Source organism: Nylanderia fulva, unplaced genomic scaffold (genome assembly GCF_048542155.1).
Source record: "Nylanderia fulva isolate GAGA-0341 unplaced genomic scaffold, ASM4854215v1 Scaffold9, whole genome shotgun sequence".
Lineage (NCBI taxonomy): Eukaryota > Metazoa > Arthropoda > Insecta > Hymenoptera > Formicidae > Nylanderia > Nylanderia fulva.
In genome coordinates this window covers 4,023,892-4,043,933 of record NW_028191026.1, presented here as the reverse complement: position 1 = coordinate 4,043,933, position 20,042 = coordinate 4,023,892, and the positions used below count along the sequence as shown (strand labels likewise).

Below are 20,042 nucleotides of genomic sequence, written 5' to 3'. Positions count from 1 at the left end.
AACGAGAACGAATCAGACGAGGGGTCGTCATAGTTTTTTTTCTCCCATCCCCAGAGTTCAACATCCCCCATGTAACAACCCTCTGCCCGCCCTTTTCCCTTCTTCGAAACCTTCACATCCATCCTCATCAACAAACCTTTCACTCTCTCTTTCTCTCTCTCTCTCTCTTTTCTCTCTCTCTCTGTCTCTCTATTCTCCATCTCTTTTCCTTCCTTTTCCCAATCCTTTCTCCTAATGCCTCTTTATCGCATTCTCGCTTGCATGCAAATGCCTGCATTGATTGATTTCGTAAAGGAACTAATTTCAACTTCTTATTGTTTATGTTTGTGTTTATTGCACCATTTACTTTCTTCGGATTTGATGATGAACAAAAAAAAAAAAGGGCTGTTTTCCAGTAAGTAGGATCTATATTCTTGTGTTTCACATCTTGCATCGAGACACATTATGATGTGACAGCATTGTTACCTACGCCAAAAGAAAAGTATAATATTCGTTGCAAATACTAGAGCGCCTTTCCGTTCGATTATATTCAACATTATATCGTTTCGATGATTTTTTGCCTCTGTTGTTATTGTTGTCACTCGGAGACGTCACTCTCTCTCTCTCTCTCTCTCTCTCTCTCTTTCTCTGCTATCTTTCTCTTCTTGTCGCTCAATTTTTCTGTAAATCTTTCTCTCTATCGTCAATCTCTTCAAATGTTTTCGTTCAAAAGTTTTGTTTCCTATCACGCGCGTTATATTTTTATGTACATACACACGTGTGCTACCGCGCTATTTTCGCTCTTTTGTCCTGGTCTCGTACGTATCCGTAGGTGAAGGATGCTATTTCGATGCCTGGTATCCTACACCACCGGTGACCTATCAATTTGTCTTTCTCGCGATGCTGGATATCCGACGGACGTTTGACAAATAAATATCGTAAATAATGGCTGTCACTAAAAAGCTTAAATCTCTCCGAATTTATCAAATTTGTAAAAGATTCTTTTAGGTGATTAAACGAAAAAGTTAATACTTAGAGGGCCACTTTAACCAAATTCTGATTAACTTAATCGATGATTAAACTATATCTTTGTCCCTTTTTAAGAACGCGTCTAAAAAGAGACGAAGATTAAGTTTAATCGTCGATTAAATTAATCAGAGTTTGGTTAAAGTAGCTCTTAATGTGTTTAAGAGATGGAAAACTTGAATAAATTTATTTAAATTTAATTTTTGAATGATAAATAGAAATAAGAATTTATTGATTTATATTATCAATTATTTAATAAGGTGAACTGAACATAAACTGACTACTGAAAGCTCATGATCACATCATATTTAATTTAGTATTTATATTAATTTAGTATTTTGTATTATATTTCATATCTCTTTTTTCTATGTAAATCACATTTCTTAGTAAAATCACAAAGTGATTTAGTTAACGTCCGTCGGATTAAATGTTATACAAAATTCTGGAACAGCTTCAATAATTATTTTTAATGTTCCAGGAAGCCGATAGATCTCATTATTAATGTTATGAGATAGCAAGATCTCAATTATAGGCAAATATTTCTAAAGCATTCATTTGGAAAAGAAATGCCGATCATGAACTTGATTTCCAAATGGTTAATATAATGCAATGTGTTCTTTCTAAAAATTACGATGTTAACCTTGTAAGCGGATGAATAGAATCTCGACAATTTTTAAATTTACAAAATTAAGATTTCAAAATTTTTAAAAATTTAGTCAATCTTATATAATTGAAATTAATTGTATCAGTTTTTTTTTAGTTATGTAGATATATACAATTATATTTTTTAAAATATAAATATTTTTACTATAATTCTGTTTATTTCTAATTACTATTCATCCGCTATTTTATTATACTAGATATTTTAGAATAAATTATAAAGTTAAATTTTAAATATAGATACTTTTGGATCTCTCTACATGTAAATAAGAATTTAAAATACTCCAGGGAAAAAATAATATTTGCAAATTAAATGAAAACTTTATTGTGTGCGCAGAGAAAATTTAGAATAGAAAAATAAAATGTATTAAAAATTGATAAAACATTTATGATACAAACAAAAAGAAATATTAGTAGCAACAAAAGATAAAAATATTTATAAAAATAAAAAAAACAATTCTAGAATATCTAGTATATTTTCCGCTTTCGTGTTATCTCGGATGAGCAAGAATACGCATTTGATCCATGCAATCATTACTTGTAGCATTCAATGCAATTTTTGTGTACCTATATGCACTTTTCCACTTTTCTTTAAAATCTCAATTCTAAGGATATATTATTAAAAACGGTGTTATGGAATTATCGAAGTATCTTTGATGCAAAATCAAATATGTATCGCACAGACAAACAATTATTTGTCTGCTAATGTCAATCAATTAACAATATAATTAGCAATGAGCTCAAATATGCAGGCCTGTGCATCCCACAGGTAAGTATAGCGTCACAACTACATCGTCTACACTTGCTTACGATTATTTGCAATCTACTCATTTGATTATTTATTGAAACTGATTACAGATTGCACATATTTGCGTATCGATATATTATTATTGCTTTATGTTAATCAACAGAAATCGGCGATGTAGTACCCTCATCATTATTATCACCATCATCACCATCATCATTATCAGCATCATCATCGTCATCATGCTACGTCACGTGTATGTTGCAATTATACTCACGAAACTACTCATGAAACTATTCACCTCATGGCATGTTTGAGTTCATTGCATAAATATCTTGTTATAAGCGATGCACTTTATGATTTGAATTTGAAGAAGAAAATTATTAGGAGAAAATATATATAAAATTCTCATCCGTTAGGAAGACGGCGAATTTATCACCGAAATAACACGCAATGGAATCCATCGAGATACCTACGAGACTGCACGGTCCTTTCTCTCCGTCTTTTTTCTTTCTATCTTTTTCTCTCTATCTTGTTTGTCTTTCTCTCTTCTTCTTCTTCTTCTTCTTCTTCCGTTTTCAATCTTGCTCGCGGAATAAAAAAAAAAGCAGAAAGACCATCGAGTACTATCTCGTGTGGACGTGCTCGACGCCGAGTGACGCCTTAGCTCTATTCCAAGTAAAACTTCCAACAGAAAAAAGACGAAATCGGAAACGAAAAAAAGAAAAAAAAAAAAAAAGAAAAAAGTATAAAAAGTGACGAAAAAAATCACAAAAAAACCGCCAACTCCCGAAAAAAAGTGTTCTGTAAGTTGACGGCCCAATGTTTTGCCACTAGCGTGACAGCTATCGCCTGCGAGTACGGGCCTCCGACAGAGGGATGCCAGTCTTGTCCGCAGACGTGGACGTTGAGTTAGACGTCGTAGACAGAAACAATAAACCACCTGTGTGGGATGCGAATGTATACGGCCCCATTCACATCAAAGAAAATGTCACAGTGGGTACTATAGTGACGTCGGTGAAAGCCAGGTTTGTATGCCACGACATGACCGAGACAAGACACGTGACATGCCGTGCCGTGCCATGTAGTGCTGTCCCTCCTGTCCGGTATCACTACTGTTGATCGCGGTTTATGATTTGATTTTTTTTCAAATTTTCTTTCGTTCCCTTCCTTTCTCTACTTCAGTTTCACCTCAATTACCCCAACAGCACAACATATCCAAAAGACATCCAAAGGACATCCACTAGATGTCCTCTAAACATTTTTTTGGATATGTGTGCTGTTAGGATATTTTTATATTCTATAAAATCGCCTTCGCGATTCTCCCTTTCGAATTTACTTTACGAGTTCAAGTTCTAATTTCTCTATTTTCTCCTTAATTAACCATTTCATAGATACCTTTCCTTATGTCTATTTAATTATCTCGTTAGACACACACAGAAACACAAGACACACATAATTTTCTTTCTTTTTTAATTTCTGGTTGCGGAAGCACTTATGGTTAAGCGCGGCGCGGTAAATCGCTGATTGGCGGACACTCCTTCTCCTACTACAACAACTTCTGTTACTATTACTACTATACCACTATCTCTTCCTAACATATACTGTAGCGAGCCGCGGCGATCGCTCTTAGACGATATTTGGAGGCAGCGAGTGTTCGATCGGGCAGTCAATCATTTCGGAAATATAATCGAGCTTTTCGATTTTCAACTGGAGTAGGTAAAATAACGAGATATAGTTCTCTAATGGAATAATTTGCATAAATATAATTTTTTCCGAGGAAAAAAAAATTATCAAACAAGAAAACTTGTTCCATTTGAAAATTGAACAGGCTCTCGCTTTTTTTTCGGTAAGGAGAAGAGCGACAGAAGGAACCGTGCGTCTTCAAAGATTCGACAGACACAGCGATCGCCGCGCCACAAACCGTAGCGGACATAATAATAATTATGCGAACGCGGGAAGGCAAAGCGGGATTTCCTACTGGCGCCTCTCTCTCTCTCTCTCTCTTTCTCTCTTTCTCTCTAGCGTGCTAATATAAATGTAATACAATAATTAGGCGAGGATGTAGCGAGAGAGATCCTGGTGCGTGCCATTTTTTTGCGTAATGAATTGCGCAGAATGCAGGTGTCCGTGGGGTGTCGTCGATCGTCCATCCAGATCTCATTCAGCTTCCGGCCTGCGTACGAGCTACACTAATACACGCATTCGTGCGCATTCGTCTCTTATCGCTGTAATACCTTTGTATAGCCGAAGTCGTATCGGCGAGGCACGAGGAAGTGCACGCACGATGACGCGCGTTCCAGGCGAAGGTTCGAGACCCGAGAGAGACCGGGCGGTGTTCGCCAAAACTTGGGGGAACGCAAAGAAGAAAGAGAACACGTCCGGCTCTTCTTCCTTTCTTCTCTCAAAAAAAAAATAATAATAAAGAGAGAAACGAAAAAAAAACCATCGGACGAAGAGCAACGACCATATGTCAACCACCTTTTGCCCACGAGCTTTGGCGCCTTGACACTAACGCCGTTGTTTTTTTGTTCCCGTTTGTTATATACACGCGGTCTGGCCGCATAGCGCGAGACGTACAAGCTGGAAGCGATGGCCAAAGACAGGGGCTACCCACCCTTGTCGCGAACGGTGGAGGTACAGATTGACGTTGTGGACCGTGCAAATAATCCGCCCGTATGGGACTACGTAGTGTACGGCCCGATCTACATTAAAGAGAACATGGCCGTCGGGGCTAGAGTTGTGTCTATTAAAGCCAGGTCTGTCACACTGTCAATGCTCCGTGCGGCTCTCTGCACGAACCCGCCCTGCACGCAAATCTCGTGGCAGTATTGTTCTTGTGCACGTTAATTGATATTGTGTACGAATCCACATTACACGCATCTCGACACGTACAAACACACATAATATATACACGCACACAAGCATATATACTCGCTCGCTCGCTCGCATATATCGTAGAAATATAATTGTGTATACAGGGAGTTGTGAATCGCGAGAAACGTAATGTCGGATGTCGGAGTATATAGTGAGAGGAGGAGAGGGTACGTGAAAAATATACCGGAAGTTCTAAGATCGTATTTTATTAGAGCGATATGATTCTCGAACGTGAATTTAATATAAAGAAAATTAAAGCAGCACGAACTATTTTTTTTTAAGAGTTAACGAATAAAGAAATATAAGCTTCAAATGGGAACAAATATTAAAGTAGAAGTTAAGTCATTTTATCGCAGATATAGAGCAATAACATTCAATAATTAAAATGCTTCATTGTATTAATATTGTTATTAAAATGCATTTATTAATTCTAAACTTTCCCCGCGAAATTTCATGTAGGAACCATTGCTTCAAATTACGTTCATATTCATTCGAACATATATGAAATATATAATTATTTTTTTTTTAAATATGTAGTTGGCAAATTACATACATTTTCTTAAAAAACAATTATAGGATTTTTATCGATTGTTTTCTTCCATTATTTTGTGCATAAAACTATTGAGATAAGAGTATAATAAAAATGAATATTTTACGAGATATTTTATATAAAATTATGTCAAATTAAATATCTCGTTAACTATTCACTTTTTAACCATTCTATCCTCATAACTTTATGCGGAATACTGCAAGAAAAATTGATTTATTTAAAAAAATTAGGATGGTTTTATTTAAAAGAAGTTTAATTAAAATTCCAGATTATTAACTTTTTTCTGCCTTTTGAAACCTTTTACCTTTTGTATGAAATATTTTCTCGTTACAGCCATAGTTTCAGAGATATATCGACTATATATTAATTAAAATGAAACATTCTGTATATAAATAAAAATATATATAAATGCATATCGTATTTACCCAAACACATACACACACACACATTTTTAGACGCTGTGTACCCTCTCTTTTCTATGACGCGAATAGCTATTTGCGATCGCGGTATCGGTCTCGTTAGCGCTTCATTTTTTTCGACTTAGCGTGCAGCAAATGATGCGGTTGTGTATCGGTTTCCCACCGAGCCGATTACGTTCTCGAAACGTTTTGTTGCATCTCTCGACACAAGCAGATACGAAACCATTTTCATTCATCTCGCGGTGGAGCTTTAATCGATTTCGTGGCAAGATTTAATTCCTCTCCGTCACAAGGTAACGAGAAGGCGTTTCTTCCTCCTATGCACTTAAATTGAATAAATAACGCGATCAAAGACCCTGCTTTTTACTCAGAGATCGTGACTTGTAATTTGCAAGGATATATATGTATATATAAGAAACATTACTGGAGAAGAGGAGCCTGTCTGTCTCGACGCGCGTATTTATCACTAGAGTGCAATTTTCCGAACAAAGAGCGTGTCCCATTGTTGCTCCTGATAATCGACACAGGTAGAGCTTCTAGCTATTATTGCATTAAATATTAATTCGCCCGGTTCATTGTTACTCTGAGAATTACTATTAATTTGCGCGAAACGTAAAGAACGGATATGGAAATTTTGTATCGTATCGTATTGTCGAGATAATCAATCGAAAGCTAATTAATATAATTAATTATTGTACGATCAAAAATACGTATTAATTTAATTATCTAAAATATTACAATTTTGACGATTAATTTTTGAAATGTAATACAGCTTCGTATTATTTTTTTTTTTTTTTTCACAAAGATTGAAAAAATATTTTCCGCCATCTTTTAATCTGACTTTTCGAATAGAAATTTAACTTAAAGAAAATATTGCGAACGAGTCGCGGTGGTTTATGGAAAAGAGATGCTCGATCGAAAGCTGATTAGTATAATTAAATATTGTACAATCAAAAATACGTATTAATTTAATCATCTAAAATATTACAACTATGACGATCAATTTTCGAAATGTAATACAGCTTCGTATTATTTTTTTATTTTTTCGCAAAGATATTTTCCGCCATCTTTTAGTCCGACTTTTCGAATAAAAATATAACTTGAAAAAAATATTGCAAACGAGTCGTGCTGGTTGGCGGGAAAGAGAGGAAAAAATCGAGCCGACCGATGTGTCTTTTTGTAGCAAAAACGTAGCGAAAGCCGCGTCGAAAAAAAAAATGTTAGTAATGGGTAGTTTGCGCTTGACATATCGCTTTTAACGGGTAGTCTCGCAGACTTCCGGCGAAAACGAATTGGCTAATTACATACGTACACGTACGCGCGAAAAGTGCCAGGTGCCATCGTCACGCTACTGTCGTTACAAGATGGTATGCGCATTTTATTGTAATTTCGCTGTACATTTTCGAACGAATTCTTTCCGTGTGTCGCGCCATACAAATATTCCCGGTGCTTATCTGGTCTGAACACGCGCCAATTTGATTTTTTACGGGTACTTTAACGGAAATATCCAGCGCGCTACAAATTGAGTAACTTTTGCCTCAACATTTTTTTTTTGGAGAACGAATGATAAAAAATTATATTTGTCTCTTTTCGTTTCTCTTTTCATGTAAAAAATCAAATATTATGTACAGTTTAATTTCTTAATTATATTAATAATTTTAGTGCAAAATATAAATTTTTATTTTATTTAATAATTTTAAAAAATCTTAATTGCTTTAAAATGCGATAAAATGCAATTAACTAGATATTTTTTGTACACCTACACATCTGTTACACAAAAACTTTTATGTCACGTTAATTTCTCAGTCTGAATACAGTAAATATTATTAAATATTAAATTAAATATTATTAAATTACATTAAATATATATATGTATATAATGAAATAAAATTTCGGAGGATTTTCCGACAGATGACACGAATTCCAGCAAAACCAACGCTAGTAACGTTAGTGACAGTTTCGAAGGATTAATTCCGATGAGTTTACTCGTTAGGACGTTGGTTTAATGGCAGTCGGAAAGGGATGCAGCAAAACGTTTCATTATTCGGCGTTAGTTCGCCATTTTCCGCCAACTTTCCTCATCAACGTCGCGACCACGCACACGAGTCTCGACACGCAGGGATGTAATTGAATATATAGATATATATATATATACACGCGAACATATACATACATACATACTTTGACATCATCGGCCGATATTCTCTCTCTCTCTCTCTTTCTCTCTCGTCGGGAATTCGCGGCCCAGCAAGAAACGCATTAACATCAATTCGTGCCACGCAGCGTGTTAACGAGCAATGAGTATTTTAAGTCACGTGTTTGTTTCTTGTGCTGCGACTCTAAAGCGTTATCATATACTACAAAGTCATTGCCAGCTAATTTGACGAAAACTTTGCGTGACGGATTTAGACGCAGAATTTTCTCTCTATCTATCTACCTATCTATCTTTTCATACATTTGTTGTGTGTGCCGTAAACATATTTTTGGGCATGTTTTATACGAATAGATTGCTTCCCCCTGAGAAACTACATATATATATATATATATATGTTTATATATACATATATATTATTGATTTGACCAACCATTGTCTCTCGTTTTTTTTCTTCATAATTTTGTTTCATAATTTTGTACTCAATCATGCGTGTCTTCTTTCGTTTTTGAGTTACTCCGTTTTCACGCATCGGATTGGCTTTTTTCAAAATTTACTTTGGTCTCGTTTTTTCGTTGCTGTATATGCGTTCCTGCCTGGGACGTCTTGTCACTCTAATCATCGGTGATCGGAGTCGCGAGTCAGTCAAGTAGTTGTGGCCGCAAATGCAATCTCGAGCAATTATAATTTCCGATAATGCCTGACTTGAGACAAGTCGCAACATATATATAAGTATGTCATATAAGTATGTACATACATATTCGTTTCGACACTCACTGTTTGGTTGTTATCAATTTTTTTTTTGTAAATCGTCACGATTCACAAAATCTTGGTTAATCGCCAGGACACGCATTTAACCTTCATCGACATTACGTTCCATGAATGCCGTAATTAATTTTTGGGCATGTTTCGTCAATTGCTTCTCTTGCGTTAGGTTTTAACGTGTGCAATCACGTTCTTCTGATTTTTTTCTCCGTTTTTTTTCTCCGAGAGCGTAGTGTGTTCTCGTAGTGTCATTTTGTCGGCGACAATTTTTTTCTTTTTCATTTTTTTATTGCGCCGCTCGACAGCAAGTCGAGCAGACGATTTAGATTTGTTGAGTTGATGATATAGTTAGAGCATATTTTTTAATTGCTGGAATCACCGTATCTCGTATACGTCGGACAGTATAGTGTAGTGTGTGATTTATATATCTTTATCTTTGCAATTAAAATTGAGCGAGCAAAAGCATTTGCTACAATTGACCGGCGAAATGTTCAGGTATCGATTAGCGAGGATCTCTTTCTCTTTATCGTTTTCTCTTCATACAGGGAAAGAGAAGGATATTATGGATTCACACGAGACAAAAACGATTCTACATCCTTCTGGCGAGTGAGCTGACACCTGAAATTAACCCTTCTGTCAATGTATAATTTTTCGCCCATTCATCGATATACCCGGATGTCAACCGCATGTCTTTGACACATATAAACTGCGACAATTTTTTTTATAACAGCTGGGCAGTAAATATTCTTTTCCGTTATATTTTAGGAGAGATTTCTAAATATAAAAGTTTTTTTCAATTTTATTTTGAGTAGAGAAAAATTCCCATACATTCTTAAAATTGATTGTTGCTTTGAAAATCGGGCTATCCATTCATTGACAGAAGGGTGAAATTTTCTAATACAATTTTATTGTCATAAAAAATTATTTTCTTTGAAAATAGTCAAATCATGAGTCAAGTATTTCAGGATTATTTTTCTTAATAAAGATTGTTTTATATATACGTGAAAAATTTGTCGATAAAATTGTATTGGGACTGATGAACGATATGCTCACGTGTACACTCATAATCACACATACAGGACACGCATATATACGGACACAATTTGCATCGTCTCACCGCGCACCAAGGGTTCAGGAGCGGTTATGCACCGAGTGGGGATATATAATATAAGATCTACATTCTCTAAACTTTGCCCTTTCTATACCATAACTTTCGACTACACGCGACTGTGCGACAGTCTTTTACAAGCTCGCTTCTTGTCCACATACTTGACGTAGTTTGTACGTGTATACACGTAACGTGCACACATTCACATACTCACTCTCACACGCAAACCTTCGGACTTTTAAGGGTCACGCTTATGAGCTATACTATATACTAATTCCTGTACTATATACTAACCAACACTGTCACACTCGCGTGATACGGTATAAATCGCTCGAGGCGAACGCAAGAATATTGTCCGTCAGAGGTCCACGTATAACGAGCAATTAAAATCGCCGTAACGTCAAAGCCGCATTCGTCACGAGCACGGGTCGCGTCATTATTCTGACAGCAACGTGAAAATTTCTCCGAAATTAACATTCGGTTCCGATGGCACCACTAACGAGCAATCGGAATTAATCAGCGAAAAGTCGCACACGGTGACGTGGAGTTTATTTCATACGTGGCTCGATAGCGATTAATAAACGAATTAAATTTCGTGGAGGAGAAAATAAATGAGGTTTTATATTCGAACGACCGATCGATATTAATATTGCGAGCTTTTGGATGAGCAGACATTTAGCATCGAGTAATTTTGCGAACGGACCAATATGGGGTAAATGAACGTAATTCTTTTTTTAAAGCAACGAGGCATTTTTTTTGTTCCGTTCAATTTCCGCGAATTTTGTTTCATAAGAAATGTCGAAAACTACTGAAAGTGCAAAATGTGAAAATTGCAAGAGAAAATTGGATGAATAAAAATCGAAAAGAATTTCGGAGAGTCTGGGCACCTGCATGTTCACACGTATCGATATAGATTTTAGAAACGCGAAACAATATATGTTTATGTTATTTTTGAAGATACTTTTTTCTATATTAATCTCGCAAAGCTATTATTATATAAAAATCGGTTGTCTTTTAATAAATTGATAATTTTATCTTTAAATGCTTATATTGAAAAATATTAATTATAACTAAGTTAATGCTCTTAATTAGCGCACAATCGAAAAGCGAAATGCTAATATGTGTGCTATCTATAATCAAAATAATGGCACTGGTAGATGCAATTTTCCAAAGATGATAAACGTAATAAATGATGGCATTGTTAGAGCCTTTTGTGTTCGATGGCTTGAAATTTGATTGAGTTTGTACACCGTTTTCATATCACGAGACATTAATCGCGTTTCAAAGCTGCTCTTCGATATTTTGCAGATATTAATCTACACTATATATTCCGCATTTTAAACGAATTTTAAATGAGTGTTGCGAGACAGCTTCGATATTGCAAAAATTATGTTTTGAAATTATTTCGCTATGGAATACCTAATATAGCAGCTCAGTCTCACAGCATAAACCGTTATTTATTTGGTATTATACATATACAGTGTGTCCCCGGATACTCCTCTTTTTTCTTTTTAATAACAAATTGACAATACTGCAATCGATTTTATCTCGGAGAAAATTTAATCGTAGACTATCATCTTTTTAATATTGATATTAAATATATCAATATGTAATAGAATACAATTTTTTATTACATTTTTAACTAAATACAGATGTCTTGGAATTGAAATATAAGATTTTGTTGGTCTATTTAAAATAACTTTTTCATAGTTGTTTATTTTATCGTCTGAAATGATTACACAATAAAAACTCAACTTGCAATCGAACAAGCTAAAACTTTAAAGTAATTCATAATAATAATATTTATAAATAAATATATATATATATATATATATATTATATATTATACTATATATTATATTATACTATATATTATACTATATATTATACTATATATAATATACTATATATTATAAGTAGAGAGATAAATGAAATGATTGCAGCAAAAATCACAAGTATTTAGGCGTATATATATATATATATATATATATATATATATATATTGCGCTATTTTGTAATCGTGCGTGTTAAATTGAACATTCACATCAGCACTTAAGTTCCGCTGAAAATGTATTTTGGAATTCAATATTGATCAGACTGTCGAGTTGCGTGCGTATGAAAACGTGATGCGCACATCGCATACCGCATCACTGAATTGCCATTTTTTTTTCATATTCTGTTAAACTGCGACAAAGTATCCTTTGCGATTTTTAATGGTCAAAAACGTGTCCGCGTGTGTCAATATTACCATCCATTTGTCCAATACATCGCGTTATTCCTCGTCACCGCTGCCGGTCGCTTTTGGCGATTCCGTAGATTTTTGCACGACAAACGTGAAAAAAATGTAAAAAATGTATCGCGCGTTTATGGGTGGCGATAGTAAATGAATCACTCATAGTATTTGCGTCTTTGATATCTATTTTATCTGTTTCGCGGATCCGGAAAAAGGTTGCCGTGAATGTGCTTGAATAGATGCGCGAGCGGAAATAAATTTGTTTAAAAAATATTAAAAGAGAACTTTTTTAGTCGAAAATATATCGATTATGTAATGTACCAGTTTTTGACAACGTTTATTATTGTTTCATTAAAAATACTTGTCCTATGATAAAATTTCAATATTTTATATAAATTATTTTTTATAATATTGCCAAATTATATATTAATAATAAAATATTACACATTAATAAATTTAATAATAAAAAATCAAAGATAAAATTATATATTAATAAAATTTTAATATTTTATATAATATTCTTCTCAATAAATTGTGTAATAAATTAAGAATTACGATATTAGAAATTATAAACAGGAAGTTACGAATATTGAAATTTTCATTTGTAAGGGAAATATAATCATAATAATTAATTTATAATGGAATTATATTTGTATCGTTTCAACGTTAACATACCTATAACATAAAACATGTTCAAATAAATATGATTCATGAATTAAAATCCCGCTGGCTGTTACTTTCGTAACGAAATAGATAGTATCACATGGATTTTATGTTAGACCGGAAAAATATGGTTGATATAAGAAAAAAAGAATGCTATCGGGATTAAACATAAAATACGTCGTACCATGCCAGTTTTGCCATCTCTGGTAAAAGGATGCCAGCATTTTTCATAGGAAAATCCTTCCATCCGTACATAAAAGTGGCATTTTCCGCAATTCGGTGATACTCTCGCCTATTTAAATAAAATTGGTCGTAAAACGTATATTCGCGGGAATATTTCTGCAACATTTTTCAAACATAATCTTTTTGCGGTTTAATGTAATTTCTAGTAAATCCGAATTTAAATTCGTTTTGGATCGCGTTCGGAAGAGACAGTCTCTCACTTCCGGGACGGACGTGACTTAAGATCTCCGGACGACGTTTTAAGAATATATCCGTGGGAAATGATATTTTAATGCTGAAACTCACTTTCCATTCCAAGTTAAGCGACGAGGACAGGAGAGATAGTGCACGTCTCTCGCAATATCTTGGTCTTCGAGCAAACTTAACATGGCGACGGATTCAAAATGTAATACGGCGCGACCTAAATGATTGAGCTCCGGGCGAAACACGAGCACTTAACAGATCTTTGCGTATTCACAAACGAGCTCGTTTCGCTAACGCAGAACGATGTCTGGGGATTGAATCTTTCACAGATCTCATTAAGCATGATATACAATGGCTGGAGATGTTTGCTACATTTAACTCGAGATCCGGTATTTATATCTGCATCGGTGAAAATGTTTAACGATACGTTTAATTCAATTTTTGTGGGGTTGCTTTATCTACATAATTTTATTTGGATTGTGGAAATTATATATTATGTTTAAATATGTCGGAGAAAAACATTTTTTTTTAAGAAAATGCAAATGACAAAAATAAATCGCGTTATCAAATGTATTAGTATTATTTTACGATTACTAAATCGCATTATTTATGATTTTTAAGATCAGACTCTCAAATTTGTGTTATAAAAAAACTTACCGAGATTGTGATTGAAAGATGTTAAATAAAATATTTATTAATAGCACAATATATTATTAGTATGTTCAACAAAAATATATTTTTTAATTAATATGTAATAATATGCAACAAAAATTAATAGACATTTTATTTTTACTCGTGTTCAAGCTTTTACTTTGTCAAACATTTATTTCTTATTTTAGTATCTTTTGATATTATATTTGCAATATTCTTCCAACAAAAAGTAATAATTTCGTAAGTGTCATTTATATTGGCACTTTGATACCGTCCGTAATTTGCACGTAATAAAAGAGGCAGTCTGAGAGTTAACTTTGATAAGCAGCCATTATATAACGCGCTCAATACAAAGACATAATCGGAATGAATTTTATTTTTTAAACATAAAATAACTTTCTTAACATAAATTTAATGAAAGGTCCATTAGTTTTCAGAAATAAAGCTATTTCAGAAAAAGGTAATTTAATGTAATTTTTCAATTATTCTCGAATTACAAAAAAAAAAATTTTTTTTGCCGAAGGAACATCTAGAAAAAGTCGCCTAAAAATTTATTTTTTTTTTGTTTCCATCTCATTCCCTCTTCTTAAAATCTTATGCAAAATGTTCCCAAAACTAACCGTAATTTTAATACTATATAATCATTTTATGAATTTAAAATCAATGTTTCTTCCAAGAACAAGATTTTGCAAGAATTCTTCCTAAGTTATTAAAATCTGATATATAAATATCTCAAAAGATAGTTAAATTTCATAAATTAAATAATAAAACAAGACAACATTTCTTTATTTAAGTTTAAAAATGAGCTTAAAACGTTTATTCATATTTCGACAAATTAAAAAATTCTTCCACTTTTGTTTTCATAATTTAAAAATGATTAGAGTACTCAAACATTTTATTTAAAGGCAAATAAACTTCAGCCTGATCCGCAAGAAGACATTTTGATGATAATCAATGATTAAAATTACGGTTGGCGATTTCGGAACATCGTACGGAGATGTCACGACTCCGTGTCCGTGTTTGAGTTGACAAATGGTGCTGTCAATTTCGGTCGCGTATCTGAATCAGAGAGGGATTCCTCTCAAGAGACAGCGGAATCCTTCCGTATCAATGGACATTTCGTGGACGTCTAACGGATGACATGACAGCTGCGTATACGCGGTGCGTTATTCGTACGCATGGGACAAGGAAACGCACGCATCACACACATACTAGACACATACACACACACCTATATATACACGCAATACACACAATGTGCGCGTGCATAGACAACATACGATCGAACACGTAATAATCGAGCATGTAATACAATCGTGAGATACGTTCGATTAATGAGCTGAGCTCAGACACATATGCGAATAATTATACTGAATCAGACTGTTATGAATCTTAAGAGGGAAGGATTAATTAAGAGAGATCCAATCTAATTTGCTTAAAACAAAAATTATTTTGTTTTCGTAAAAACAAATACATAAGCTAAAAAATTGATTTAAACATTTTTGTCAAATTTATTTCAAGATTAAGATAATGTATTTCATTTTACGTTTAGAAAAATTCCCTAACGTCAAACTTCAATTTGAAAGATTAAAAATCAAGAATTTTAATTATATAAATTCAAAATATATATATATTATATATTAACAATTCTGGTTGTATAATTCTATTTAATGTAATCATTTATGTGGAATACATTTGTGCATTTTCGAGAAGATAATTAATTTAATTTATTTAAATCGAATTAGAGACCCAAGCGATAATGCGCAATTGAAATAATTAATCTCAAATAGAGCATTTCACAAATCGCAAATTAGTAAATAAAGACAAATTGCAGTTAATGAATTTTACGTAACTATTATTGATCCAAAGCGCGATAATCGCTCGAGCGAAATTTCCTAGACAGAAGTTTACCCTGCATCTTTTATCCGGTACTTAGTCGCGAGATAAATTGTAGACTTTGTGTTATAGACTTATAGAAATAATTTTAATAATTCATTAAATTTGAAAATATAATACATACATATATATAATAAAATATTTAATGACGTAAATATTTATATGTACTAATTGATTTTGTTAATTAATAATTTCATATAAAATAAGCTGTTGGGAGATTTGTTTAACAAATATAAAAAAATACACACGGTGTACATGTGTTTGTATGCGTAATATTCAAGTAAGCAATAATATTTGAGTATAATGATAAATTATTTAAATGAAAATTTTAATGTGTCTATATTTTTCAATAATTATATACGTGCTAATTATTAATTAAACTATTTCCTAAACTATATCAATATTAATCAATTTTATATCATGATTAATGTTAATATTTCCAATTTTGTTCTTTTCTGCATCGCTTTCGTATCTCATTATACCAGTATATTTTCCAGTTATCGCAAATTGGATTAATAAATTTTAGGGAAAGAAATGTAAAATACCTTTTCCAGATAATAACGCTAATTTCTTATTCCATCGAGCAATTCTGCAAAGATCTTTCTTATGTCTTTTTCCAACGAATATATTGGTTTTAACATTTTAAACTCACGGTAATAGAATTGCCGTAGCAATTTAAATCGCCAAGAAGGAATTTTACGAATTTTACGAGTGAACTACTTGCATTATCGACTTACACATTTAACTGATAGCCCATTTCCTTGGATATTATCATAATAAGCAATCATGCTTCAAAATATATACAGTTTTATATTCTTGCATATCTTTAAAATATATAAATTCTAATAATCAGATTCGTCAGTTAAGCAAACTTGGAATAAAGTTATCATGTCGAAACATGCAAACTGCATTAACAGACAATAAAGACATTAACAAATAACAGTCTGATCGACTAATAATTCAATCGCGAAGCTTCCCGAGTAAGACTCGCGCGTTCTAACACGGCACATACAATGGAAACGTAACACTTTTACTATTGAATTAACAAAGTTGGGGATAGTATAATTAGCTCACGCGAGCAAATGGGATGAATGTAGCTAGAGAGCAGCAGATATATACGTATAAATATCTTTTGACTGCGTGAACTTTAAGATTATGGCCGCTCTTCGGCAAGAGCTATCGTTCTGTGTGAGTGTGTTATATGCAAAATATAATAATATAAATATATATATATATATATATATATATATATTATTATACACGTATACGATTTTGTATGTACACGCGCAAATGTGTGTTAATTAAGCGCACCAAATAGAGAAACGGAAGGGAAAAAGAAGGAACGCGGGCGACGACGGGAAGCGAAAAAGAAAAAAAAATATATGACGCATTTTAGGTAGAAATCACTCCACTGATCACTGTCACATGTCAATCGATATAATTTCAATACGTGTCATCCATGTATAATTTGCGATTCGCGTAGCAAATTGCTGTAGGTCGATGTGTTCATTATATGTTGAAATTATAGTTTTCTCCCGCGTCTGTATATAAAGGAAAAAATGGTGTTATGGAAAAATGAGTCGACCCATATATTGTGAGCAGTAGTTTTTTCGTAAATTAAATTTGAAATGCGGAGTTGTTTCATGTTGCTGATTATCATGCGCAAAAATGTACATAAATCCTTTTCTTTTTTTTTCATTCTTTTATTTCACGGATTAACTCATTTTTCCATATAATGCATATTCTGCTCGGAGATCCGTGAAATTATATCGGTTTCGAGCAAGGATAACCACGCGGATGATGAGCGTTATTGTGTAGAGATCAGTGAGATTTTGTTGTTGTAAACTCTCTATTCTACGAGAGAAATCGTCGTTTTATCTTATATTATTAGATGTGTTGACACGCCCCAGCGAAAGACTCTTTATTCTATAAAGACGATCGGGCGTTTAAAAAACAGAAAAAAAACCCTATTTATACTTGTCTCTCTCTCTCTCTATCTATCTATCTATTTAGTAATTTCTCTTTCTCTTTAACTGTGTACGTATACGATGGCGCGTATACGACACATGGCATGACGATATCTTTTCAAAATTTATTTTTCTTCTCGTTATATTGGCAGTAACAATAGTTCTATATATATACATATATATACAGAATGCCCTGAAGCATCTATCGTTTCTTTTATCTGTGAGTTCTTAGATAACTAACGCAATAACAATTTATTTTTCTTCGACAGGTATTTGGTTGAATGACATCGAATAGAGTTTCAATTTTTGTATGATTGTTTTTCTCAAATGATTCTGAATAATTATTGAACGGTTGAAACAATGTTAAAATAAATTTGAAATTAATGCAACTCAAAAGCTAAAAACAAGACATTATTGTGCAAAAATATTCTGAAAAAATGTATTTACTATTTATATTTATTATAAAGTATATATGTATATTTATGAATAATATTTGATTTATTATTTAAAAATTAAATATTTTTTAAAATTTGAATATAAAAAATTCGATGCATTTGCATTTAAAAAAAAAAAATTACGTCATTAATTAATGTCCTCTAATAAAAAATTGAATAAATAATATTTTTCCAAATAATACCGATCTATTTATCAAAAGAAACTTGCATCCACGTATTTCACTCAATATTTTTCATTAAATATGACTACATATTTCCCAGCATGATAAAAATAATAAATGCAATTTTTATATAGAAATGAAACTTCAAATTTTCCTATTTACGTTAAAGATATGTGCGAATCGAATACGAATATCATGGCATTGGTGAAAGGGGATCATGTTTAGCCACGGGGCATTTCTGTATATTCTCTATCTTGAAACTGGAACAACCAATATCGTTTCGCGAAAAGGTCAAACATTGTTACATAACCGAGTAACAATCGTCCTTCGATTCCCGAGTCACGTAAAGGATATCAGTTGTTCCATCTTCAAAATATCGATATGTATATATATCAGCCTTTCGTTTCTCTCTCTCTCTCTTTTTTTTTCTCTCTCTCTTTCACTTCTATCTTAGAAAATTTCCGTTCTCGTTTCTGTTTTTCCGTTTTCCGTTTCCGTTTCGTTAAGCCGTTCACGGCGCTCCCGGGCAACCAGTGGTGCCTTTGTAATATGTGCCTTTGTGTGTGTCGACAGCTCTGGAATCGACAATAATCCGACGGTCTTTTACCACTTAATGCCCGGTTCCACGGCTCAGACGAACAAGTTTCATACGTTTTACCTTCAGCAACGCCCCGATCAATCGGTGACTTGGGCCGACATTAAGGTTAACCATCCCCTGGACTATGAGAGCATAAAGGAATACAATCTCACCATACGAGTGGAGGTACGGCTCGTTTTTCGCATCTCTGTATATCATCTCAGAAAATCCTCGCGCAATTGAATATCTTTTATTAAAAAAAAAAAAAAAAAACTCGAGATCCGATATTTATATCTGCATCAGCGAAAATGTTTAACGATATGTTTAATTCAATTTTTGTGGAATTGTTTTATCTACATAATTTTATTTGGATTGTGGAAATTATATATTATATATTATGTTTAAGTATGTCGGAGAACATACTTAAACGGAAAGACAGTTTTTCAAGAAAATGCAAATGACAAACATAAATCGCGATATCAAATGTATTAGTATTACTTCACGATTACTAAATCGCATTTTTTATGATTTTTAAAATCAGACTCTCAAATTTGTGTTATATTATTAGTATGTTCAACAAAAATATATTTTTTAAAAATGTAATATGCAATAATACGCAACAAAATTTAATAGACATTTTATTTTTACTCGCGTTCAAGCTTTTACTTTGTCAAATATTTATTTCTTATTTTAGTACCTTTTGATATTATATTTGCAATATTCTTCCAACAA

The 20,042-nt window shown here is 33.0% G+C and overlaps 1 protein-coding gene across 5 annotated transcripts in view; it reads left to right on the top strand.

The window, feature by feature from the left end:
* The window catches only part of LOC114929917 (neural-cadherin), a 219,585-nt gene that overhangs the window by 62,002 nt on the left and 137,541 nt on the right, over positions 1–20,042 (top strand). For 4 of the 5 annotated variants that reach the window (XM_085489615.1, XM_085489612.1, XM_085489614.1 and 1 more), the window contains 2 exons: positions 4,979–5,169; positions 19,307–19,496. In XM_085489615.1, coding sequence (XP_085345741.1) covers positions 4,979–5,169; positions 19,307–19,496 — 381 coding nt within the window. Of the gene's footprint in view, positions 1–3,247; positions 3,439–4,978; positions 5,170–19,306; positions 19,497–20,042 lie in introns of all 5 variants that reach the window. The other variant, XM_085489613.1, reaches the window with a different exon arrangement.